Source organism: Serpula lacrymans (assembly GCF_000218685.1).
Source record: "Serpula lacrymans var. lacrymans S7.9 unplaced genomic scaffold SERLAscaffold_13, whole genome shotgun sequence".
Taxonomy (NCBI): domain Eukaryota; kingdom Fungi; phylum Basidiomycota; class Agaricomycetes; order Boletales; family Serpulaceae; genus Serpula; species Serpula lacrymans.
Genome location: NW_006763302.1, coordinates 631,903 through 657,864, shown reverse-complemented (window position 1 = coordinate 657,864; position 25,962 = coordinate 631,903). Strand labels below are relative to the sequence as shown.

The following is a 25,962-nucleotide window of genomic DNA, read 5'->3' as shown; positions in this document are numbered from 1 at the left end:
ACAGGGGAGCGCTGGTATTGACGAATTGCATGCGAATGCTGCAGGGAAGGAGGTATGGGATGAGGTGGCTTCGGGACCCTCCTCTGATTTATTCATCGCTCGCGTTATGCGTGTCGAGGAAGTGTCCTCATTCACGGAAGATAAAATTTTAATCAAGGGTGATGTTCATGAAGAAGATGAAAGGACGCTGCCCCTTCTATATCATCGTCGACGGTATGGGACGGTATCTGACATACCCCCACTATCTCCCAAATCATGACAGCACCAAATCCAGGGGATACAATTGACATTACATTGTAGATTCAGATTTCAATTAACTAGACACCCAAATGCTTACTTTACAAATTTATATATGCATAAACGGCACGTTTAACCTGTTCTAGGCGACGTAAGTTTATGAAAACAAAGACTTCAAATCAACCCATCGTCGTCCACATTGATCGGTATATTTTTCCACCGTCTCCATCATCGTCTGCAAAAAAATGACATTGTGACTAGTCAATGTGATCATTTTCTCTGTTTTATGCAAAATTTTAATCAGTATCCACACCACTACCAGTGAGGTGCGACAAACAAAAAATGAAATGGACTCGAGAAGGATGAAAGGAAAAAGAATGATCCCATGCACGTACCACGATCCAACGCTCCCCTCACTGCCCTTTCCGCGTCGAATAGAGATGCGAAATATCGCATTTGATCGTACAAGTCTGCATCCCCGTATTCAATTCTCACATTTCCTTTGCACCTCTCTTCGACACCACCACTTCCACCAGTCTCGCTTGCCTCTACGCGCCTCAGGCAACGCCTTCCATACACTCCCATTCCTCTCGTACGTGCGCCGCACGTTGGATCATCGCACACTGTCCAGAATTCGTAGTATCTGGAGATGCACTTTCTGATCTGTACTTCCAGTTGCGCTATCAACGATGCGGTGCCAAATATGGCTTTACATGCGGGGCAGATAGGCCCATCGGACCGCAAAAGAGTGGATCCATCATTGATGGGGGCGAAGACAATCTGTCCCTTGCAGGATCGGCACCTCACAATAAATGGTATGGCATCGCGGAAACGTTCCGAGTCCGACGTCCGAGAATCGAGTGTGCCGAATGTCATACCGACGTCTTGTCCAGCGAGTGAGCTACGGAATCGCGCTGGATCTAGGCCTGGACATAGACGTTAGTTGGCCCTGAAAAGCATCGTCTTTACTTGATAGATGAACATACCAAGACACTCTGCCAATCTCGCTTTATCTGTCCCCTCAATCGGTTCACAAAGACGTTCGATGGGGGGCAGTACTTGTAACGCGAGATAATGTTCGTAGTCAATGTTCATTTCGCCGGGTGCAGCTTTCTTTATCTCGTCCGGGTGCTTGGCACGTTCTGCCTGCGCACTTTTAGCACTCTCCTCTCCGGCAGCGATACAGAAGACATATGGGATAACATCTCCACTACGCGCGCTTCCACCTTTGGCTTTCATGCGCATGGCAACTTGGACATGAGGTTGAGACTTAGCGTCTGGGTAGTCTTCAGGATTCTTTCCAAGGCGCTACAAGAAAGAAAAGGCATGATCTACTGGTTTTCAAGATGAGTACAGTAGGTCATACCTTATAGACAATAAAGTCATCAAGTTTGACTTTACCACCGCGGACATTTTCCCCAACAGTGGCCAAATATTCATGTATTCGCTCTACCACAGTTTCAGTGGCCTCTCCTGAAAGAATCTGATCCAGCACATATCTTTCAACGCCGTGTATTAGTTTCAGTCTAAAATCCACGTTAAGGGATCATTGACTTACTGTGATACGCTTTTGGAAAGCACACAGTATTCTCTCCTTTTCATATCCAACCCTTTTACTTCTGTCGATGTCCTCGAGCCATCCTCAACCTTGATTGCAGCGTACTTCTTCTTTTGTAATAGCAACAGCCGGGCGAAAATGCCGTCCAAGTCAATCTCCAGTAGTTTGTACCGGTCGTTCACGGCTTTTTTGAACTCGGCTGAGATTTTGAGTGCCTCAGACAATTCTGTCACGTTAGAATTGACGAATACAGAATCTGTGTCACCATAGACGACCTGTATGATGGCGTCAAACAATAATAAAGAGGAGGGTGAAGGTTATTACGTCGAGCTGTAGGCTCTCAGCGAGCTCTCTGGTGTGAGTCAGAATCTCTCGTCCCTTGAAAGTAGTAAGGGCGGCAAGTGGTCGCGCGTAAAATCGCGAGTATTCAAAACCAAGACACCCATACATACTATTAGCAGTCAGCTTCAGAGCTTGCTGCTTTATGTCGTACTGTGAATTTATGCATCAATACCTCATCTCGAGAGCGAATACATAAGTAATATGCGCACCTGAAGCAGCTTGGCATGTGAGACAGACTTGTCCTTCATTAGAGATTTGACTTGCCGCCGTCGACTGACAAGGGTAGCAATAAGCCTAGGTAGTACACCCTGTGCTACTTCAGATGGGGGAGGCTCAGGAATGTCATCGCTCTACGTGGAGCATATCAATACCCATGCACACTCCCAAAACCAATACGTACCTCATCCCTTTCCACCGTCGTGAAATCTATGTTGTACTCCTGGATAATACTTGGATACAGCGAGTTGAAGTCCATGACCAATATATATTTATCCCAGAGCCCGCGTTTCGGCTCAAATACTAACCCGCCCTTATACTTGTCACGCTTTCCTTTTACGCCTTTCCCCCCTCCTGCGCCACCCTCGCCATCGGGGTCATCGGGGTCATCAGACTTTGTAGGTGGGAGAGCCTTTTTACCAAAGGTTTTATCGGGACATATGTACTTCAGTTTATGAAATTCATGTAACAGAATGTACTCATTCCGCTCTGCTCGACCGCCATTAAGGGTCTTGTTCCTACGAATAAACAGTAAATTAACGTCATCCAGGAGGCGAAAAATATATAGTAAGATGTCTTACCAAGCATTTCCAGCGAGATTTGTCAATTGCCTCGTCAACGGCAGTATCTGGACCTTGGAAGCAATAGCCATCTGGTAATGTGCATCGAGTTCGCAATGTCTGACGAAAGTCAGAAGTTTCTCCGGTGAGGACACACTCCCATCGAAATAAGTAGCTGTATCGTCTGGATCAATGTCTTGCCTGTCGGATTTGAGATGAGTTTTGCACATTTCTGTAAGCGACCATGTTGTTGATGATATCATGCTCTATCATACGGCAAACAAGTCACTCCTTCAGGTACTTCTACGGAGAGAAACGAAAATCACATACTCTAGCACCATCACTTGCAAGATCACACAGAAGCCGTCCATTTAAGAACTTGAGGTTCGTCCCCTGCCTCCCAATATTTGGCCATTTAGAGCGTCTAAACCGGCTCAAACGCGACCAGTGGTCTGCTTTGAGGTCTTTCATGCGACCTATAAGCACATCCAGTGAAACCCCGAGAAAATCGTGTCCCACAAGGACATCTGGGTCGGCTTTGAACATAGTTGCTGTTGGGAGCAGTCACGATGATAAGACCGCAATATTTTTGATGAAACGCACTTAATAAACTATTTAGTAGCATCCTCTCGTTCTTCATTGGTGTAATCATTCCTCTCCCGTTTGAGCGTGCTTTGACCTCAAAGTTCGGCGGGAAGCGATCCAAGGGTCGGACGAGAGTGTGAACACTACAGGGTAACTGTTCAGGAGGTGTTGGATCGTCAAGGTCGACTGTAATAGCATATTGGTTAGTGGACATCACAATATATCGAGAGATGAGGGTGAGGACACGGATGTGTTCGTCAGGCGTGACTGGAACCAATGTAGCTTTGTCAATGAGGCAGGGAACTTACCATCCTTCCAGATTCTCCCAGTGACACAAACTATCTCGCGCTTGTTCTCATGGTGATTGACTACTGTACGCACGGCAAGGGACATGATTGTGAGAGGAGGTGCATCAGGTGTATTGTCAAAAATGGGAGATACGTCCTTTGGATCGGACACGCTGGCTTCAAGTTTACACCAGGATATCTAGAGTAGAGTTAGACGAGGCAGGTCTATGGTATAAACAAGCGGTGCCTACCCCTTTGCCTTCTACCACTGCATTCTTGATGCTTAACCAACATGGGCCCATTATCCGGCGCTTGAGCACAAATAGCTCGAACGCACTCGTATTTGTACCAAATATGCGGGCAATGTGGGGAGACTGAGCATTTGACGGCAGTGGAGGATCTGTGTGGAGGGAACGTAAAAGAGATAATCAGGGACATTAAGAGAGCAAGACAACAAGAAACTTACCATCAAACCCGTACACTACTTTCATCCAGTCTCCCTCTTTCGGCACTTTACTCTCGTCGAACGCATAATTTCTCTTAACCCATCGCCCTTTCCAGCTTTTTACTCCGCATTTCCGCCGGATCCTGTCAAAGTCGTCGTAAACATCGGATTGGGAAGGAACCACGTCCGTTGCATGCATAACCATGCCATTCTCCACGTTTTTCGGCCTGCCTTTCTTCTTGGTAGCTGCTCCTTTACTTTCGGAGTCATCCGAGGAAAGGGGTTCATCGTCTACGGGGATGGCGTCCACGCGATATTCCCGGGGGAGGATAAACAAGTTACGTTGAAGGTTTTCGACGGTAATGCATGCTGACATCCATTGGCCCTTGCCTCGCGGATTAGCACTTGAAGATGAAGATTTATCTAGCACCTTTCCAATGAAGAATAGCTTGCCGCCATGTTCGAGGCAGTCTAGCCAAAAGAAGCGAAGGCTGCCGTCTGGTTCAAAAACAGTTCGTGCAACAGAATCATCTGATTTGAATTGTGATTTGGAGTTGGATGTTATAGAAGGACCAAAGGCCTCGGCCTCTTGTGCAACCGCAAGAGAATCATATACAGAAAGCCATGAAGGCGTATCTTCTTCTTCTTTCTTCGTCCTCGCCGTAGTGCTTGGTTTGGTAGTAAATACACCAGCTCGGGCATCAATTTTGAATGGAATGGGCTCTTTCTTTATTGGCTTCCTATTCTTCACATCACCGAGGTCTAAATCTTCATTAATGTCCATGAACGCGTCCATATCGAGGTCAGCATAATCCATGTCCATCGATGTCTCTTCAGGCTCAGAACTGGTGTGGACTTCGAGCTTACCCATGCGCTCTATAGCCGGGGTTATTCCAGCTCCGTTACCTATACGAGGGGTGGTCAAACGAACTTTCTTCTTGGGACTCATAACATCGACTGGATCGTAGTCGTAATCACTGGACGGCGGATTTGTATGAGTATCGTCTAGTGGGCCATCGGAGGAATAAGAAGTAGTACGATGTCGGTATGGCGAAGAGGAAGCAGGCCCTATATGCGAATCATCGTAGTCAGACTCGGGAGATGGTTTACGTTTCTTGGCCCTCTTGGACGATGAGACAGTAGTAGCGGGTATGGCATCGATATTGCCGAGCAAGTTAGCCATGAAATCATCTTCTTGTTCTACAGAAACCGCTGGACGGTATGCACTTATCGAAGGTTTGGTTACTGGAGGAACAACTTTCGGTTTGCCACGCGACTTATCGTCGGACTTCTTCTTTGCTGGAAGCGCGTCGGTATGCGAGGCAAAACATATGAGAGCACGTACACTTTTTCTTCCTGTCGCGGTATTCTTCCTCCTCTTCCTCTTCTTCGTCGCCTTCATCACCATTTCCTGTCCAATCGTCCATACCATTATCCATATAATCACCTACCCCATCGTCCACCACGAAATCGTCTCTCTGGAGTCTGCCACGGACGATGTGTTTGTACTGGTCGTCCGTCACTTCGTCATACAAATCGCCTTCGTCTTGCTACAACGTTTCAAGAATCAAAATCCATTGACGCGTCAAAACTTGGTTTTAACGATCGCGCGATACGCACCTTCCACTCCCGTGCCCCACCCTCCCTCACTCGTCGATACACTGCTAATTTATCCGCGCCTTTCCTTTCTCTCCTTGAACGGTCAGTCATTTCACCGAACACTGGTCGATATAAGCTTATAACTTCAGAGTCCACTATGACTGACCTTTACACGCCGCCAATGCGTGCTGACACGCTTTTGAGTCTCCGCTTCAATCGCGTGATGTCACTTGTCACTTTCTGTAAAATTGCCTAGTCACGTGGTTGGTGCTGCAGGATGATTTTGTGGTCATTCATACATCCATACTTACTCATTCAAGGGCGCTCCAAGCTGGGATGAAAAGTTTCTACGCGTGCTTGTAACTGGATTCGAGGCTACATTTTGAAAGTTGTTGATATTTCCCAAGCAGATGCACTCTCTTTGTAGGCCGGTCACTTGCTCATTATACGAGTTCAAACATCCACATCAAATTTATCGCCTTTATTCAATGGGTAGTCAGTCAAATCCAAGAAGAAAATCAACCAAGGAGACTCCTGAAGTAACGCTTTCCTCGACGTCTACCGGCCATCCTCAAGATGATAGTTGGCCTTACACTGTCTATTCCTCTGCGCCTATCATTGATCGCAAATCTAAATTCATAGCCCACGCATCAAGTCTCCCTAACATCTCGCTCTTACCTTCTTTCTTGCGCCATCTCAGCAAATCTCCTCAACTGAAACGCTCAACGCATTTTATGTACGCTTATCGCACTGCAGGCGCTAATGTTTCGGGCCATAACGACGGTGGAGAATCAGGTAGCGGTGAGCGGCTGTCGCGTTTGCTGGAGTTGACGCAATGCAAGGACGTGATAGTCGTGGTGTCGAGATGGTATGGTGGTGTGCAACTAGGATCCGATCGCTGGAAAAGAATTTCAGACGTTGCCAAGGAGGCTCTCAGTAGGGGAACCTTCAGCGTAAGGCGCGAAGCTAGAGAAGGCAGTACCGTGAAAAGTCGTAAATAGCTTGGGTAAGTAGTTCAAGGGATACTGGACTTCCCGAATGAAGCAATTGAGGACTGTTCGCATTCCGCAGTAATCATGAATTGTCCAGAAGGCGAGCGGAATTTGATTTGCTGGGTGAGTATCATGTAAATTTTGTCATTCGCTATTGCGTCGTGAACTGACATGGACACTCAGGCTACGATCGGATAAAACTGCTCGTTGAAACACTTCTGGGCCAGTGGGGCCCTATTCCTTTCAACCCACTTGCATCGTCTCAGACCCTTGTCATGGTGAGCGCACGCTTGCCTATCGCAAATATGATAAGCGCGAGCCGAGCATATTGGTAATTTGTCCGCTTCAACATTCCTGTAATCACTATTGACTAAACAATATATATAAGTAGGCACACGGTGGGACGTGTGCCCCACGCACCTCAAAAAGACGATCACGATACTCTATTTTGGCTATTGCGTTAGACAATCTCGACACCGAAAGGCCTCTCCGATTTGTGGTGTCAACCAGGTTGTGTAGCGATATCCTTGGTTCGTGAATCTTGAAACGTTGCATACCAGTGGTCGAGCCAATCGAGCATACTTCTCCTGCGAAGTGTGAGATTACACAGCCGCGTAAAAGAGAGTGGGGCTTCTTTCCGATCTGAGATCTATCTCAGAACAGCCAAATGTTTCCAGCAGGGCAGTTCAGTGGCATCCGCTCTAGTTGCTAGTGCGTCTTCTCCCAAATAATGGTTATCTGTATAGCAGTAGGATGCATGGCATTTCAGGACTTCACCCTAGCTCCGCACTGCCCGAAGATTTACTTTCTCCAAAACATACAGTATTTAATGAAATTGTTTAGCGTTGACACGTCGAATGTGGTGGGGAGAAGAGATGACGAGATGTATTTGAGGACAGTTTCGGCTAGTATTGTATTTAAACAAATTGCTACGGTTTTCACCATTAGTGCTCTCTTTCTTCCCCTATCCATGGCACATGAATGGCGACACCAACCCTTCCGGGCACTCTACATTACATATCTTATCGCATTCACGATGTTCCTGTATCTACCGTACTGCATCGTTAAGTATGCACCTCGTTCACGGCGTCAAAGGCAATCATGGACTTTGCGACGCTGCGTGACTGTTGCAGTGTTTCGACATGTGGTCAACAAGGAACAAAAGTATGTCCTCTATCACGCTTCGTCAACAGGACACTGATAATTCTGCCACCATCCGGTAGAGTCGGATATCTGCTTAGCTTCCCAACGCATGAGGCTATAAAGGAGGGTCCCGGTGTTAAGGCTTTATGGATCAATCCTACTCCTGACTTGATGGACAAGCAGCTTCAACGATGGGCAACCATGTCTGGAGTGCATCCCATTCGCATTCCAGGATACTGGATGGATAAGGAGGGTCTGGACATCCCTATAGGCGCACCTCTACAACCAGGCGAGAAGATTCTTTATCGTTTGCACGGTGGCGCATTCACCATATGTTCATCCCATCCGCACGATTATTCAGCCCTTATACCACGCGACCTCCTCAAAAACTGTCCATCATTCCGTCGGGCATTTTCCGTTGAATATAGGCTTTCGGTGGGACCTCCCTATCCTGCCCGTAACCCGTTTCCCGCAGCACTCCTTGATACCCTTGCTGGTTATTCGTACCTCGTGAATGAATGCCATTACCGTCCATCGGATATCATCATAATGGGAGAATCTGCGGGAGGGAATCTTGCCCTTGGACTCACACGATATCTTCTACAACACGAACACACCCTCAACGATGTTCCCGCACCTCCTGCGGGGCTGATTCTCTCTTCTCCTTGGGTAGATTTCAGCACTTCGCACGTAACACCCGGATCATCGGTATTTCTGAACGCAGAGTCAGACTTTGTAGGTCATTTAATAGGACTCGAGAACTATTCTACCTTCGCTTTCCTTGGACCTCATGGAAAAGATGGTGCGGAGACGAACATGTATATATCGCCTGCTTCACTACATATCGAGCCGACATTCCGTGGATTCCCTAGGACTTTCCTCATTGCAGGAGAGGCAGAGGTATTCTTGGACCAGATCAAGACTCTCAGAAATAGGATGGTGCGAGATATGGGCGAAGGTAGTGACAGTGGTCAGGTCACTTATTACGAAGCACCGGACAGTATACACTCACCCATTAGTTTGCCGTGGCATGAGCCTGAGAGGAGCGATGTTTACCAGCACATCGCAGAGTGGATGGATATGTTGTAGACGTTGCAGCTTCCCAGTCGTTTTATTGATATCAAGCCTGCGACTCTGTTTCTGCATTCATTTTGCAATGAAGTACGTTAGCTCGATATGGAAATTAGCTCCGTCTCTTCAGAGGCCAATTCGGATTCAGGTGCCGAAAAAATCCGTTTCACACGCCAACTTGAAATCATCCAGACTCAAATCTAAAATTCGTCATTTTTGTACCCGACCTTGATACTTATTATCAGGGGTCCTTTGAACACACACAGCAGAATGGTTTAGTAGTCTGGTCCCGAGTCAATTGCATTCGATGTGTCAACGCCAAACAATCTTAATATATGATTGTCGCAAATGATACCACCGGACAGTGTGGAACTGAGGTGAAGTTCTGTAACACTATATACTTACCACTGCCATAGCCATTCTTGGAGAAAATTAATAAATCTAAGTGAAACTCAGCCGCTGCCCGAGACGCTATAGAAACGACTGAGGTATTCCTATACTAAACCCCCTACTACTTACAGTCGGAGGTGCTACTCGCTACAGTATAATGACTCCTAGGAGTACAATTGTTTTTGCGTAGCTGCTGTATAGGTCATGTCATCGCTACCTGAATGGCCTTACCTCAAACCCTAGGGTATTTTTGTGGTTAGAAATCCAAAAACTATTCGCTGCAAACCTGAATTTGTGGAGGCAGATATTCTTGGGAAAGCTAGTATATTAAAGTGCCGATTCAATCCCTTCATCGATGGGGATACCCCTCCATACTGATGACCCACTAGCAGCCCTGCTTCCAACCTCAAGGTTCCTCATGTTGTCCCACAGCATCAACGACATCTCCGACAATGACAATCAGGGCCAACAACTGTCTGGTGAAGGCCACAGCATCACTTGTTATGATAACACATTTTCGGACCTTTAATTTTCATTCTCCTCTTTAACCTTTACTGTAGTTTTCACACTCCGTACCATGCAGCACTTTCACTTTTGTTCAAACTCCACTTTCTTGCGCTGCACTGCCTTTCTTCTTATTTTAGATACAAAACTCTCTCACGCAGTAGAGCTGATTATACGGGCTAGGCCTCATGACATCATCAGCCACTGCCTTTATCAACTGTACAGTACATATGTACAAATAAGCTTGTAGTAGTATAAATACCCCAATAGATCAAGGAGACTCCTCAGCGAGTCCTCCTGTTGTTTACCCACAACTAACTCGGTCCTACCTAAGGGGTAACCACTCCCTCATCACTACCTTTATAGTCTGTTCTAGTTGTGCGCCAGAGTAACTAACTCTTGGTTGTTACATCACTAAGACACAAGACAGGATCAGTGCAGACTCTTGCATGCCAAGGCAATCCCCTGGCTCCATCTTGCATTACTTGGTCAAATAAATGCACTGACCACATAATGGATTGGTTTGAGAAAAATCCTGTGTGACATCAAATGCTTTTTCTGATTCCTTATCTGTAGCTAGGGGAGAAAACCGGCCAGTTGTGAGGAACACCAAGGGTGTCAGGGTCCCGATCGTCAGAAGAATTGCTTGACATGTCTTCAAGAACGACTCAAAGGAAGAATTCTGTATTGCAGTTGACCCTCACTGCAAGCAATTTGGAGAATCAGTGCAATCAAGACTCGACCAGTACATATTTATATATTCTTTTTAACAGACATAATGATATCAACATAATGAATACCTTTGAAGCCTTGGGAAAAAGTATAAGGAGTGTGTGCACAGCTTGTCAGGTACAGGTGCTGAATTGTCTGCTGAAGAGTTAGCTTTGTCGGGTTTTAGCAACCCTATTAGTGAGCTTTGAATCAGATGGGATTTCAAAATGGAAGCATATAAGTATCTACATTTAGAGAAAGTGTGTGGGCAATTCAGATGGTGGGATCGTCTGCATGCAATGTGGAAGTCATTGCCAAAGTATACACCACAACCTGAGTTGTCCCTGCCTGGCCAAAATCTTGAAAGTAGTGCAATGTTATTGCTGTTTGGTGCAAATGCTGGTCAAGATCCCATGGACAACGGCAACTTCCAGAGCAATGGTGACTGGAGCCTCATGGAATATGAGGATGGTAGTTAAGTTCAGACATCACAACACAGCATGCATCACTCTACGCCTCAGCAGCAGTTTGCTAGTCAGCAGCAGCAATATTTGGCCCACCCTCAGCAGCAGTTTGCTGGCCAGCAACAATATACTAGTCAACAGCAACAGCAGTTTCCCAGCCAGCAGCAATATGCTGGTCAGCCGCAGTTGACTGGCCAGCAACAATATGCTGGTGTTAGCACTCAGTTTTCTGGCAGGAGCCATGTATATAGGAATCCACTACCCTTTTCCACTCATCCCTCATTTTCTAGTGCATTGTTTGACAGTTTCAACTCCTTAACTGTAACAACCAAGAGTTATTTACTCTGGCGCACACAGGAACACACTATAAAGAAGATGATGGGGAGTGGTTACCCCTTAGGCTGCAGTGAGTTAGTTGTGCTAGACAACAGGAGGACTCGCTGAGTCCTTCCCCATGTATTGCTCTTGTATATATACTAAAATACATGAGGTACTGTACAGTTGTAAATAAAGTTTCAAGTCCAATATCTAGCATGTGACCGGTCACATGATAAGTCTAGACACTGGTCAGGTAATGTGTCACATGACTGGTCATGTAACTGTGAAAAGTTGAAAATGTAAAGTAAAGTAAATGGTCACATGACTGTCATGTGACTTGGAAAATAAAAGTAGAAGTACAAAAGTGAAGTGTAAGTAGGTGCTGGTATGTTAATTGTAACATTAACTCCTTTTGTACACTCAGTTTCCTCACTCAATTGGCCTTGCACTTTTGCACCAACCCCAAGTACACCAGCCACAATGGCTTCACAATCTGATCATTTGCTTGTGACTGTAACAACCAAGAGTTAGTTACTCTGGCGCACACAGGAACACACTATAAAGAAAATGAAGAGGGAGTGGTTACCCCTTGAGCTGCAGAGAGTTTGTTGGTATACAACAGGAGGACTCGCTGAGGAGTCTCCTGGATCTATTGGGGTATATATACTACTACAGGGTTGTTTGTACATGTGTACTATACAGTTGATATAGGCAGTGGCTGATGATGTCATGGGGCCTAGCCCGCATGGCCAGCTCCACTGTGTGAGAGAGTTGTGTCTAAAATGAGAAGAAAGGCAATGCGGCGCAAGAAAGAGGAGTTTTGGACAAAAGGGGAAGTGCCGTGTGGCACCATGTGTGAAAGCTAAAGTACAAGGTTAAAGCAAAAAATAAAGGAAAGGTCCGAAAATTGTGTTATTGTAACACTACCCCCCTTCTAAGGCTCGACTTCCAGGCTCGACCAAATACCGGAGGTAGTGGTTAAATTTTTGGGCATAGGTTGAAAAAGGGAATTAAAAAGTTTTGAGTCCATGCCTCTAAGCTTCCTAGGAGCTGATGGGTTTTTAGAATAAAATTTGCGAACAGCGTCGCGGGAATTGTCCAGATGGGCTTCTGGTTCCCACGTTCTGTCCTCGTCTCCATAGCCCTTCCATAGGACTAGGAACTCTAATTTTCCACGCTTCAAGCGTGCATCCACCACCCGTTTGACTTTGAATTCTTCTTCACCTTCCTGGGTGACTACAACCGGTCCGGGCTGGTCTACGCGCTGTCCCGGCAGTGGCCCTTTGTAGGGTTTCACACGGCTAATATTGACCGTGGGTACTACCCTCATTCGTTTTGGGAGTTCTAGCTCCACCGCGTTGGGTTTGACTTTCTTAATCCGGTAAGGGCCAATCCACTTTTCGGTCAGTTTTCTGGACTGCTGATCCTTTAATTTTAAGTGGTCGGTATCTAACCAGACCAGGTTGCCGACCTTGTAGTCAGGGGCTTTGGAGCGTCTACGCTCTGCCCTGTCTTTCATCTGCTCTGCAGTTTTGAATAGCGCCTTGCGTGTTTTGTCCAAGACAGACTTCATGTCTTTGGCCATGTTCTCAGCAGCCTCGTTCTTGCTTTTACCAGGTTCTACACCCATTCTGGGGAGGTACAATCTAGTAACCTCAAACGGTGCCTTTCCTGTAGCCAATGACTGTTTGATATTATAAGAGAACTGGGCTATCTTTAGCCACTTGGCCCAATCTGTCTGTCTGTCATTAATAAATATACGGAGGTATTGCTTCAACTCCTGGTTGAGTCTCTCCGTTTGTCCATCGGTCTGCGGATGGAATGCCGTTGATAACTTAGGTTTGATGCCCAGCATCCGGCATAACTCTTTTGTAAATTCGCTAGTGAATTGTGGCCCTCTATCGGAGATAACCGTTTCTGGTAACCCATGGATAGACCATACAAAATCTTTAAATATGTCATACCAGCGGCGGTAATGGTTTTATTGGTGGGTATGAATACCACTTCTTTGGAGAAGCAATCCACTACCACCATTACTGAATCATACCCCTTTGACTCGGGCAGATCCGTCGTAAAGTCAACCGATATATCCTGACAGGGACCAGCTGGTATTGGATTTGGCATAAGTTTTCCGGCCGGCGGTTGATGTGAGTTCTTAGCCATGGCACATCTCAAACAGGATTTTATGTATTCCTGTACGTCTTTGACCATGCCAGGCCACATGTAGTTTCTGGAGATCAACTCCATTGTTCGTTGCCACCCAGGGTGCCCAGCCACTGGAGTGTCATGATGTCTATCTATTGCCTTGATCCTTGCGGACTCAGGTACATAGATCTTGTCTTTAAAATGGAAGAGCCTGTTTTTCCATAAATAGTTTTCATTGCCGTCAAGGCGCGCCTTCTCTTCTGAGGAGATGTCTTTCTTGAAGACTTCTAGAAGATCGGAATCCTGCCCAATTCTAACATTGGCAACCCTTGATTGGTTTATCAGGGTAACACCTTTGTTATCATCTTCGATGCCGTTGGCATAATCCTCTCTTCTGGACAAAGTGTCCGCTTTTCCCATAGAGCTCCCAGGCTTATGAATTAATTTATAATTAAACCTTGACAAGTATACCGCGTAGCAGGCCTGTCTTCGGTTCAAGTCTTGGGCCGTCATAAAATACTCCAGATTCTTATGATCGGTCCAAATTTCAAATTGGTGTCTAGCACCTTCTAAGTAGTGCTGCCAGTGCTCTAAGGCTCTAATGATGGCCAGCATCTCTTTGTCGTAAATTTGATAGTTGCGCTCTGTAGGCGACAAACTATGTGATAAATAGGCACAAGGCCTCCAAAGATTGTCAGGGCATTTAATTGATAGAACAGCCCCAGTAGCAAAGTCAGAAGAGTCGGTTTCTAGCCGGAACTCTTTGTCCAATTCTGGAAATGCTAATATGGGCGCCGTTGTAAACACCTGTTTAAGCTTATCAAAAGCTTCTTGTTCCTTGGCGCCCCAGTGCCAAACAATGTCCTTTTTAGTGAGATCGTTCAACGGTCTTGTGATTTTTGCGAAGTTTTTGATAAACCTTTGGTAGAAATTGCCTAAGCCAAGGAAGGCCCTAACTCCTTTGATGCGAGTAGGTTCTGGCCAGTCCAATATAGCTTGAACTTTCTCAGGATCCATCCTGATTCCGTTCTGGCCTATGATCATACCAAGGAAGTCTACTTCCTTCACTTTAAAATTACATTTTCCAGGTTTGACGAATAGGTCCCGTTCCTGTGAGCGTCGAAGGACTTCTTGCACGATCCTGTCATACTCAGCCTCATCATCCGACTTTGTAAATATTAATAAATTGTTAATGTAAATGACGACACATTTTTCCATATCCGCAAAGATCTCGTTCATCAGGCTCTGGAAGGTTGCCGGTGAGTTGGTCAACCCAAAGAACATAACAAGGGGTTCAAAGAATCCTTGGTGGCACGTGAATGTGGCCTTCCAAGCGTCTGCTTCTTTGATTTGCACATTATTGTACCCCCATCTGAGATCCATCTTTGTTAAGATCTTGGCACCAGCCAATTTGTCTACTATTATGTGTCCTTTTCTCGGTTTGAAGGTGTCCTTCCAATCTATAGCATGGTTTTAAGGCTTAGCCTCTGGGAAGCGCTCTGATTTATGTTTTGAAAAGACTTTCCAGAAGTCATGGTACTCGGGAGGTACCAGCCTCTTAATCTCTTCCTCGGGTTTTACCTCATCATCATCATTGTCGATCTTTTCTAAAGATCTGAGCTCATAAACATGACCAGCGTTTATCTTTTCAAGACACTCATTATGATAAACATGATTTGGTTTACCCAAGTTCACACACTCCTGAGGGCAATGTGACAGTGTGACAACCCCTGTCTGCCAGTTGATCTCAGGATTGTGTTTAAATAGCCAGGTCCAGCCCAAGATTAAATCAATCTTCCCTAGTTGGGTAGCTTTGGCGGTGACTTGTTCTCTGTGTCCTTGGTATTTGACCACAAAAGAACATTTGTGCGTGATGCAGCCACCCGCGTTCAGTGTACCATCAATGTTATAGACGGGAATAGATACATCTAATTTTACAAGGGGGAGTCCAATTCGCTTTGCCCAAACCTGATCTATGAAGATTCCATTAGCGCCTGAATCAAGCAGTGCGCTGGTTGGGTTTACAATGCCCCGGGCAAGGTTTTCCACACCAACGTCTAAACAGATCTCTTTTTGGAATAAATACGTGCACATCAACAAACGCCTTGGGATTTCGGGAAAGGGTGGCTCCAGTGAAGAAGAAAGGGTATCAAAAGTTACATGTTTTTCTATTTTATTTATACCAGAATCAAGCACCCTAGTGTTTGTCTTGCCAAGGCCACACTCCAAAGGAGACGCTGGTGCAGTGGTAGTATCATAAATATTACAGTCACAACATTTTATACAAGTACATACTTCAGATAAATTTTGAAATCTATTTTCAAATTGGGGAGCCATCCCCGTCTTTCATTTATTGCTCGTGCAACACCCCGGAGCAGGAGCCACTTTGTTGTGGTTTACTTCATTGTTCATAGGAGCGAAGGCACCCAAGTGACCTAAGCTCTGAATTCTTTTCCCTGAGCCTTCATCTCATTGACCTGTTGGTCATAGAAAAAGGCCCGGATTTTGTCATATGAACGACTGGTCAAAGAGTTGAGCCGATTGTCCGGTTTTTCGGTTTCTAATTGGCGCACCTGGCACCCTTGGTTATTTTTTTTGTTGGGCGGCCTGTGCCCCGTTTCTGCAATCTCGGGACATGTGTCCTTCTTGGCCGAAATTGTAGCAGTTCCCTTTGAATCTGCGCATCTGTCCTCCTTGGACCGTGCCGATATCCATAGGGGCTCCCTGCCCTGGTTGCAGCCCGAACGGCTTGAACCCGTGAGAATGATTATTTTGGTTTCATGACCCAGGGCGCCTCTGGGATGTGTTGTTTTTGGTGGTGGACCCGCCACCTGGGTGCATTTGGTAAAGCTCCATGGCCCTACTGACTCGTCGTACTTCCTCAGCCGCCAGGGCCAAGTTCTCGTTTTTTGTATCCTACAAGTAGATCTGTTCTGCAATGCGAGGGTTCACATTGTGCTCCAGCAGTTCTACTGCATGTTCATTTCCAAGTCCTCCTTGGATGGAGAGGGCCAGGAACCGGGTAACGTAATCATCCGTCCTCATATTTCCTTGTTTGAAGGAGCGGATTTGCTGACGTGCCCAGTCACGTTCAGCCTGTGGTTTAAAATATTTTTCGATCTCTTTCTTGAGATCGTCCCAGGTTGGCCACACTCCCGCGGTGTAGCACTCCTGTAATCTAACTTGGGCGTATTGACCTGCCACAGGTCCTTTTAATCGAGATAGCACTGCAGTGGCTACCTCAAAGTCATGTCTCTAAGGTTCTCCGATGTGGCGTCTATTTCAAGGTCCTCCTGGTCCAATTCTTCCAAGTCTCTATCAGCTAACACTTCTAAAATGTCATTTAGTTCTCTCCGCCAGTCCCTATCCTACTTTTATTTTTCCCTCTATTTCTATGATCATATTGTGAAGAATGAAGCAACACAAAATCCGGAGAAGATACCAACATCAATATTGTAACAACCAAGAGTTTGTTACTCTGGCGCACAACTCAGACAAGCTATAGAGAGGATGATGAGGGAGTGGTTACCCTTTAGGCTTCAACAAGTTAGTTGTGAGGATACAACAGGAGGACTCGCTGAGGAGTCTCCTGGATCTATTGAGGTATATATACTAATACAGAGTGTTTGTACTTATGTACTGTACAGTTGATAAAATCGGTGGCTGATGATGTCAGAGGGCGCAGCCCGTGTGACTAGCTCCACTGTGTGAGAGACTTGTAGCTAAAATAAGAATAAAGGCAGTGTAGCGTGAGAAGGTGGAGTTTGAACAAAATGGAAAGTGCTGCATAGAACAGTGTGTGAAAACTACAGTATAAAGTTAAAGAGGAGAATGAAAATTAAAGGTCCAAAAATTGTGTATCATAACAAATATGCTATGATCACCTGTGCTGTCAGAACTAGCGGAGCTGATGCTCTGATCAGACAGTGAGGCTGAAGAGTGGATAGAGAGGTTGTCCTCGTTGTTGTCATCATCATCATCATTGCTGACAGTGCGACAACGATGGATTAGCTGGTGAAAGATGTTTTCAACGGTTTTATCTAACTGCTGGCGGATAGTTGGACAGTTTTGAGTGAGAGCTGCGGGCATAATGGGGGTAGATTAGCATTTTTCAAATCTTGTTTTGATCTTATATACAAGGTAGAAGAGGTATTTTCAATGTATTTTTCATTTTGTATTTCTAAACCTAAATGAAATCTACTCCAAGATAGTGCCATCCTGAGCCCTCCGTGTGAAGCAAAAATTTTGGACATAAATGAGAGGTTGCAACAACTGGTCTGGAAGATCCATATTCTTCTTCAGAGGGACTGGTTGAAATATCATGCGTACTTGAACAACTTGAGAAGCTTAGATAGGAGAGATATTAACTAGGCCTATATAAATTAAAAAAACACGAGCTTACATTTATTATCCTGCGATACCAGTACTGGATCAAAAATGCCATACGGATAATCAGCAGATGGTGGTTGTGCTGCAGTTATTCCTCGGTTATCTTTACCAAATGCCAGGGGCTCTGCCTCGTTAGTCTCACAGCTAATTGCAGATCATTAGCACGGTGGTCATTTGGTTATGGTTCGATTTTGGAGGCAAGCCGAAGTCCGGCATTATATTTTTCAAACCCCGTAGCTACACTGTAAATCTATATTCCTAATAACCAAAATTCAATCAGAGTTTGATCAGAGCTTGTGAGTTCGTGATTTTCAGGATCGAGCAAATGTGTGCTTCACTATAGCAGTTTATTGCATGGACATCATCTATGTTCTACAAAAGTATACGTAACAAAGAAACACTCTTAGCCATGGACACGACTAGACATAATGTCTGCCTCGACTTCCTGTAGTGCTCTCTTTGTCGTAGCAGACCCCTACAAAAATGTACATAAAATGCATTAGAGGAGTATACATCAATTGAGTTCAAAACATACCGCTATTGCTAAGGAAGGGAGTCCAAAATATAAGCAATATTCATTGCATTTGTGCAATGATGGGAAGTTGTCCAGAGTTGCCGTCCAGTTTCCTTCACCAAAGTTATTTGCGAACTCAATTGGGGCAAAGATGAGAGCTGGTAACTTAATAGGAAAAAAAGACTGACTTGGTTGTGATAATCTGACAGTCGGTCAGGATTTTACCGGACCCTGAGAAGCAAAACTAAGTGAGAGATAGAAAGAGACAAAATAACATACCTTGAAAATCTGAAACAAAGACAAGACCTTGCGAGAAATGATACTGTGCGTGTTGTGCAAAACACAGGAATGTTGTGATCTCCAGTTTGGCTGGGGCAAGGCTATGGCAAGGAGTTGCACAGTTGTTGCTGATACACTTGACAAACTGGCCGCTAATCCTTTCTTCCAGAAGATACACGGTGTTGCGTGACTCTCTGGTATCTTGGGGGATGGCTAAAGCAGCGTGGACAATACGGAGGCGAGGAATAATTGGGGGAGAATAGACAAGGGGCCTGCGAATGAGTTTGTCGTCAATGAAATTATACACTAAAGTCATTAGGCTTGTTGCCCAGTAAAGACAATTGGCTTCATCAAGCATCTTCACTAGCTTGTCCTGAACAGCCAGCCGTTTGTGCCCACCCAAAGGACTTGATGGGGTCTTGCTCACTTCAGCCCCCTCTACCTGTTTTGTGAAAAAGCAACGCTTAGCCACTATAGTTTCCGCCTGCAGAATGTTGTCCTCTGGTTGCAACATTTCACTTTGTTCTCACAATGCCGGATGACACGTTTTGAAGCTTCCAGCCGGTCCAAGCATTGCCTTGGAACTACAGTCAACCGTCAATATCACTATGGGGCAATTAACCTGGTTCATGACGTCAAAAGGGACTCGTTTCTTGAGGAGGTCTGTAAATGGGATTGAGGGTACCAGGAACAGCACATACACTCCTATGTTGGTGCTTACTTCAGTGTTGTATTAGTACATATTCATGAAAGAAGGTGTTCCACTTACAAATAGGCTTTGCCAGGCACCGAACATCCCCTTGAGCCATCATCACACATTGAAGAACAGCTTTGTCCAGCACACTAAATGGTGGGACATCCGGGGGTGGGGTATCCATAGAGAGTATCCTAGAAGGCAGAGAATGAGGGAGTGAGGGGGCGTAGTTGGGGTAGTGGTTGTGCCCTGCTTTGAAATAAGCTTGAGGTTGAAGTTGTCGTCTCCGTATCTACATGATTACTAGGTACCTGCAAGCAGTAAGTATTATTTGTAATTATATAAAACCCAGGGACATACCTGTTCTCCGGCTGGTATTTTCTGGTGAACGGGCACAAAGCCACGTGTGGGAGGAGGATACTGCACTGATGTCTTTTTTGCACGAGGTTTTCTGGCTTATTTTCCGCCTGATGTTGCTGCAAGAAATATCTATGAGAATAATAGTATGAGCATAGTGAAATAATACATAACAAGAAGTATTCCCCAGACTCTGAGCATCTTCATTGCGCAAGCGTGCTTTGGCATGCTTATCTTCTTCCTTCCACAGCAAGATGTCTTCAAAATCTTCCTTCAACATCAGGAGGATGATGGAGACTTTGATGTTTGGCAAAAACTTTGGTGTAGAGTCTTTACCTGAGGCGCGAAAAAAGAAGTTGTGGAGGATTAGTCGCTCGGAGTACCGCTGAGGCTCTTCAGGGTCATAAATGAGTAGTAACGGAGCCTTGAGCATTTGTAGTGACTTGAGCGCCAATTGATGGTCACAAGACCAGACAACCCATAGACGCTTCAGGTTTTCTATGATAGTGTCACATAGTTGGCCGCATTTGATGGAGAGTGGTACTGAAATATCCCGCTCAATGTTCTCAACCCAAAATATGAGCAAGTGTCCTCAAGAATCAAAATAAAAGCCATGAACTCACCCCAACCAACTCTGTCCCAGACTTTCCTTCATACTTCACATGATGTAGAGCAATCCGAATTGTGACCTGACGTTGAGGAGCCACTGTAGAAGCCAGCATTTTTGTGTGGTGGTGGGTGTGGAAGTTGTGGTTATGAGTGTAACCTATGGCTTGAGAGATACTAACAGACACGGGAACATGAGGTGGAGGCATTGAAGCAGCATGGCCCATGCCAATATACTGCTTGGGGAATGATTGTTCTGCAAGTACATTGTGTCGGTAAGTGCTAGTACCACGCACAGGGGAGACGGAAATTTTACTCACCGCCACGTTGTGCTGCCGAGGAAGCTTTGACAAGTGCTTGGCGTGAAGTAGCATCAATGCCACGTGTGCTGGAAGCTACTTTTGTGAAATCTAGTATTAAGCCGCCTTATCAGCATAGATTAGATTACAGAAATAAAACAAACATACCAACAGATCCGTTTGACGTGCCCCCATTAATGTTTTCTCTAGCTTCAGCACGCTTGCGTTGATAATGAGCGGCACAATCCGGGCAACAGTGGCGACCGGTCCCATCTCTGCCCTTGATGTACAAGAACTGGATTGACCTATCAAACTCGGTGCGACAACGATTACAAGTCTTAAAAGAGGGGCCTTCAGTAGTGGGTGTAAAATCCATGATAGCGAAATTACATACCTTTCCCCTCCTATTGTATTTTATATAGATACTTTGTGTTACATTCAAGTCCGAGTTAAGTGATGTTGTGTCCGAGTTGCAGGCCTCACAAGAATTTCCTCGGCACAAAGACAAAAATAAGGGCTATGTAAATCAGGGTGAATTGCAGCTCACCAATGGGCAATCTCAAACACTAGTGATTGAGTAAAGACAAGGAGACGGTGATCGAGGTAGCATCAGTGAGGAACAAACGAGGAAGAGGTGACAGGTGACCAGTGATCACTTGCACAACGGCTAAATGGATAGCCCTTCAGCGCGATCACAGTGAGTTCATTTTTGAGGTTGCCTTATTTCTGGCAACAGAGCCTTCACATTGCTTTTTGTTTACATCTAGGACAATGCCCAACCCCCGTGGTACCAATGGATATAAGGTAACTCCAGGTAGGCTTGCAGGAATCTCAGTGTAACATTATGCTCACTTTACGTCCTTTTAACACAGCTCCCGACACTGTAATTTGGCCATTGGTGGAGCAATTTGTAGCAGAGGGATATACCAATCCAGAAATTATCACTAAACTCAAGGACTACTATGACACAGAGCAGTATTCTTTTTCATGAACCTTTCCTTCTAAGTGTGATGCTAGCATACATTAGACTGACACATTTATTTTGTTAACTACAGCCTTTCATTATTGAAGAAAAAAAGGATGGTGTGGGGCTTAAAGAGCACTCGGGGCCAGGGACATTCAGTTGAAAGTATTGGGCCAGCTATTGAACGTGTTTGTGCACGGTTTCCTCGTCAAGGATCACATGATATGAAACAGACATTGCGACATGAAGAATTGGTGATGGTGCCTCAGTAAATTGTTCCATTCTCCACACCGACTGGAACACTCAAATGATATTTTGACAGGCAAGTAATACTAGAATACATGAACCTGCACCATCCAGAAGAAGTACAAGGACGAGTAAGACACTGATTAAAATCTAGCTATTTCTGGACAGCTGGTGTTAATGAGCTGTGGTGCTTTGATCAGCACAATAAATGGCGCCGCTTCCAGCTCTTTTTTCATGTTGGAATTGAGCCCTTTTCTGGCTATGTCCTCTGGCTCAAAGTTTGGTGGACAAACCACAATCCTTGTCTAATATGCAGATGGTACTGTGACATTGTGGAGCGGTTGGGTGGTAAGTTCACTTTTTTTTAACAAGTTCCATTGCTAATGTTCATGTTATACAACACAGAGATGCCTCTAATCACTCAAAGCGACCCTGGAACCAAAAATAATGGCATTGCAAATGGCCACACACTCCTTCAACACATGCAAGACCCGGCTTTGGACAAAACATTACAGCATAGTTTCAAAGGATCCCATCGCAACATCAAGCCAGAGACCTTTTGGGGTCAACTTCGAAGACAGTGGTCTCCGGGTTTTGAGTCACTTATTGATTGGGGGGTCAAAGAGGGCCTATATAATGCAGATGATCCCCTCCAACGGTCGCATTCCATCTATCTAGGCTATAGTATGACTGACACTTATTTGCAGGCTGGTATTCCACTATGTATTTATCCCCTGGATACAACAGGAACTCGACTGCTTTGTTGACAGATTCAACCGCACAAAGCCCCAATATAATTCACACAAGCTGCTTCCACACGGATGCCCCATTGATATCTTCAATCAACCAGAGAAATTTGAGTCGCGTGACTTTGTGGTAAGTTTGCTTCCCTTGATTTCATTGGTCGTCTCAAATACATGCTTGTCCAGGTTAAGATCCATCCGCCTTATCTCACTGAAGTGCGAAACAAATATGCACCCCCCGATTATCATGTCTTTAACTTGGTACCTCCAGCCTTTGCATTACAAGCTCGTGCAATCTCAGATGCTGCAAACTACCCACCAATTTGTTGCAACAATGTATGGGACATCTATGTCCACTTGCTCGAGCAGTTCCAAAACCAGCCAAACAACACTGAATTCCAGGCTATGCTGGCCAAGTCTGCTATTTCCGACAATGCAGAAGACTTGGATTTCATGCCGGTTATACCTCTTCCACCACACTGGCAAGGGAGACCCGTTGTGGGAGGCACACCACATAATGTTGCATGCTACTCATCAGACGAAGCAGAGACTGACTTTGAATATGAATGGACGGATGATTTGGATGGAACCTGGGATTGATTTGCCTTAGCTATTGTCTTGTAGTACATGTCTCATTTTCTTGCAATTTAATGTCTATAATTGTGAATATATAATTACAGTATCTATTATCAAAACACCGGCCTCCAATCTGAATCCCCGTAAAAAAAAAAGTGGTTTGGATCCTTGTAGTTAGCAGATGATCGAGTTTTGGGCCGACCTTACTTGAAGTCAGTAGAAGGCTTGAGGTCCGGTTTCTTCAAGGCCGCATGACTGGTGTGCTTGGAGTCCTTCAATTCTCACAGTGCCCGCATTACTGGGGACCCTGCGACATTGTGGATGATCTTTGTTGTTAAAGTTAGGATCTGCAAAACAGTCATTCAGATCATTGTGGTTAGCAGATGACCAAGTTGTGGGCCGACCTTACTTCCTTGAAGTCAGTAGAAGGCTTGAGGTCCGGTTTCTTCAAGGCCGCATGATTGATGTGCTTGGAGTCCCTCAATCCTCCCAGTTTGTGAGATCCGAACCTTTGCCTCCTTGACTTGGAACTTGACAGAAGCTTGAGGTCCGGTTTTCTCAAGGATGCATCGGAGGATCTGTAGGGAACTCATTTGAGCCTTCGTAAGCTAGCACTACAATAAATGGTTGGGCAACTCACTTCCAAATTTCTTCTTCAAACTTGATGGAAAGCTCGAGGCTTGAGCTGTTACGATAACACAATTTCCGGACATCTCCTTTCCTTTTTTATTCTCCGCTTTAACTTTATACTTTAAGTGCCACGCGGCATTTCCCTTTCTCGCGCCGCATTGCCTTTCTTTTACTTTTAGACTTAACTCTCTCACGCAGTGGAGCTGGCCATACGGGCTAGGCCCTATGACATCATCAGCCACTGCCTTCATCAACTGTATAGTACACATGTACAAACAACCTGTAGTAGTATATATACCCCAATAGATCCAGGAGACTCCTCAGCGAGTCCTCCTGTTGTATACCAACTAACTCACTGCAGCCCAAGGGGTACCCACTCCCCATCTTCCACTACCTTTATAGTGTGTTCCTGTGTGCGCCAGAGTAACTAACTCTTGGTTGTTACATGAGCTCCAGCATCTTTGACTTGACCTTGAAGGTTGGCACTTTGACATAACAGCTCTAAATGCTGGTATTGTTACTCCCTTCATACACCATATAGGGCTCTGGTTTAGGTTGGCTAACGCTGCAAGGGATCATATACAGGTCAGGATGTTCTCTCTACATTCTGTATGCATTGATAATATGCTCGTGAGGATAATGATAGTGGTGAAACTGGGACCGGTAAGTCGTTTTTTTTTCAGCCATCCCTCTGCTAACTCACCTCTCAGATTTAATTGTTTCCATCCTCGCCAACATGCACTTGTCAAATACCAACACTGATGTCCTTTTCGCAACTATCATCCATTACACTCGCCCTGGATTGTCCGCCAGCTCTCGCACACCTAGTCCCGAGGGTTGGCCCATATCCCCCGTGATCAATGCACAGATGCTCCAGCCAGCTGTGTCTGCTCCGGTGTCCTATTTGTCAGGTGCTGCCGTTGTTCCCACCGCCGCCGCCTCCCTTGTTGCTGTGCCTGCTCCCCATGGTTCAACTGCCCTCCTCATTCCACTGTCAAACCCATGCCCCCTTTCCCCATGCGCACACACGCATCTACCATGGTGCCACCTTGGAGGTCCCAGAGAACAGTACTGCAGGACCATTTTGGCTGGTATGTATCTACCAATTCTCATCATTTTCATCCCACTGACTTCTTCTGTATGGCTAGAGCCTCTCTTATTGGCACAGGAGTCAGCTGTGCTGTCTTCATTTGTACTGCTTCAGTTGTATGTCCTGAAAGCGCGTCTGTGACAATATATTTATTTTTTTGGTCTCGCAAATTGTTTTAAGGAAGCTCTCTCGATCTTAATCAACCTATCGCTGATCATCATTCACATATCTATAAACTTACAATATAATCTTTGTACAGTTTATCGGCCTTTCAAAAAAATTACTGAATTTTAGATCGGCGTCCAAAATCGAACCGTAACCAAACGACCACTGTACGTTAGACATCCCGGTGTGAAAAATGTGGACTCGGAGTTGGAGCGGGATGAGCGGGAAGTAAATTCTTTTAGACTCGTAAGACTAATCTCAGAGTCTGCCCACCACAGGAAGCCACGAGGCGCCACAGCTACGCCAACCAGACTTAAGATACAATCTCCTGATCTTTCGGGGATTTATATTTTTCAAGTTTGCCTGTATGCGATTTCTATGCTGACATGTCTAACGTTCTGCAATTAGCTGTAAAATCCTCTCTGAAGGACTTTCCCCCAGCTTCGCTTACACTCTGAACGCAGCTAACAATTGGCTGGGACAGTTCGCAAAGCCTCCGAGTCATTTCGAGTGGATGGATCTGAGATCGGAAAGAAGCCCCACTCTCTTTTACGCGGCTGTGTAATCTCATTCCGAGTCGCAGACCAGACGAAGTACTATGGGTATGCAAGAACCAAGGATATGGCTGCACAACCCAAGATGTAGTTGACATAGCAAATCCAAGAGGCCTTCCAGTGTCGAGACATATAACGCAATTGCCAAGCTAGAACATCATCGTTCTGTCTTTTGAGGTGCGTGGGACGTGTTGTTCGTACTATATGGTTTAGTCAATAGCGATAGGTTGTTTTACCGTAATGTTGAAACGGACAAATCACAAACCCACATGAGCTCCCGGGTCTGTAT

General features: G+C 45.4%; 7 protein-coding genes across 7 annotated transcripts; 4 read left to right on the top strand and 3 right to left on the bottom strand.

Moving 5' to 3' along the window:
* Nucleotides 1–394: 394 nt before the first annotated feature.
* On the bottom strand, nt 395–5,940 carry SERLADRAFT_441989 (uncharacterized protein; the record flags this gene model as incomplete). Its single annotated transcript, XM_007322551.1, has 16 exons — nt 395–516; nt 633–1,163; nt 1,224–1,545; nt 1,604–1,736; nt 1,796–2,070; nt 2,120–2,287; nt 2,347–2,487; nt 2,538–2,871; nt 2,935–3,179; nt 3,244–3,464; nt 3,517–3,765; nt 3,807–3,984; nt 4,037–4,185; nt 4,252–5,529; nt 5,576–5,780; nt 5,851–5,940. 16 exons carry the CDS (start codon nt 5,938–5,940, stop codon nt 395–397), a joined length of 4,641 nt encoding a protein of 1,546 aa, XP_007322613.1.
* Nucleotides 5,941–6,103: 163 nt separating this feature from the next.
* Nucleotides 6,104–7,047, top strand: SERLADRAFT_477053 (uncharacterized protein; the record flags this gene model as incomplete). The annotated part of the gene is made up of 3 exons (XM_007322550.1): nt 6,104–6,835; nt 6,901–6,944; nt 7,005–7,047. The coding sequence occupies one exon, from the start codon at nt 6,240–6,242 to the stop codon at nt 6,828–6,830; it is 591 nt and encodes a 196-aa protein (XP_007322612.1).
* A 635-nt stretch (nt 7,048–7,682) lies between these two features.
* Nucleotides 7,683–9,139, top strand: SERLADRAFT_477052 (uncharacterized protein; the record flags this gene model as incomplete). Its single annotated transcript, XM_007322549.1, has 1 exon — nt 7,683–9,139. One exon carries the CDS (start codon nt 7,923–7,925, stop codon nt 9,051–9,053), a length of 1,131 nt encoding a protein of 376 aa, XP_007322611.1.
* An 8,302-nt stretch (nt 9,140–17,441) lies between these two features.
* SERLADRAFT_399727 (uncharacterized protein) lies at nt 17,442–17,758 on the bottom strand (the record flags this gene model as incomplete). Its single annotated transcript, XM_007322548.1, has 1 exon — nt 17,442–17,758. A coding segment is annotated over one exon (191 nt), but the record flags the coding sequence as incomplete, so codon positions are not given.
* Nucleotides 17,759–18,359: 601 nt separating this feature from the next.
* On the bottom strand, nt 18,360–21,081 carry SERLADRAFT_410960 (uncharacterized protein; the record flags this gene model as incomplete). The annotated part of the gene is made up of 11 exons (XM_007322547.1): nt 18,360–18,431; nt 18,492–18,628; nt 18,750–19,191; nt 19,280–19,333; nt 19,372–19,469; nt 19,519–19,637; nt 19,804–19,919; nt 19,970–20,365; nt 20,424–20,662; nt 20,727–20,816; nt 20,874–21,081. The coding sequence occupies 11 exons, from the start codon at nt 21,079–21,081 to the stop codon at nt 18,360–18,362; spliced, it is 1,971 nt and encodes a 656-aa protein (XP_007322609.1).
* Nucleotides 21,082–21,476: 395 nt separating this feature from the next.
* Nucleotides 21,477–23,258, top strand: SERLADRAFT_441983 (uncharacterized protein; the record flags this gene model as incomplete). Its single annotated transcript, XM_007322546.1, has 6 exons — nt 21,477–21,519; nt 21,578–21,680; nt 22,070–22,263; nt 22,321–22,573; nt 22,623–22,791; nt 22,845–23,258. 6 exons carry the CDS (start codon nt 21,477–21,479, stop codon nt 23,256–23,258), a joined length of 1,176 nt encoding a protein of 391 aa, XP_007322608.1.
* A 1,051-nt stretch (nt 23,259–24,309) lies between these two features.
* Nucleotides 24,310–25,095, top strand: SERLADRAFT_441982 (uncharacterized protein; the record flags this gene model as incomplete). The annotated part of the gene is made up of 5 exons (XM_007322545.1): nt 24,310–24,342; nt 24,406–24,449; nt 24,511–24,527; nt 24,575–24,955; nt 25,013–25,095. 5 exons carry the CDS (start codon nt 24,310–24,312, stop codon nt 25,093–25,095), a joined length of 558 nt encoding a protein of 185 aa, XP_007322607.1.
* Between the last annotated feature and the right edge of the window lie 867 nt (nt 25,096–25,962).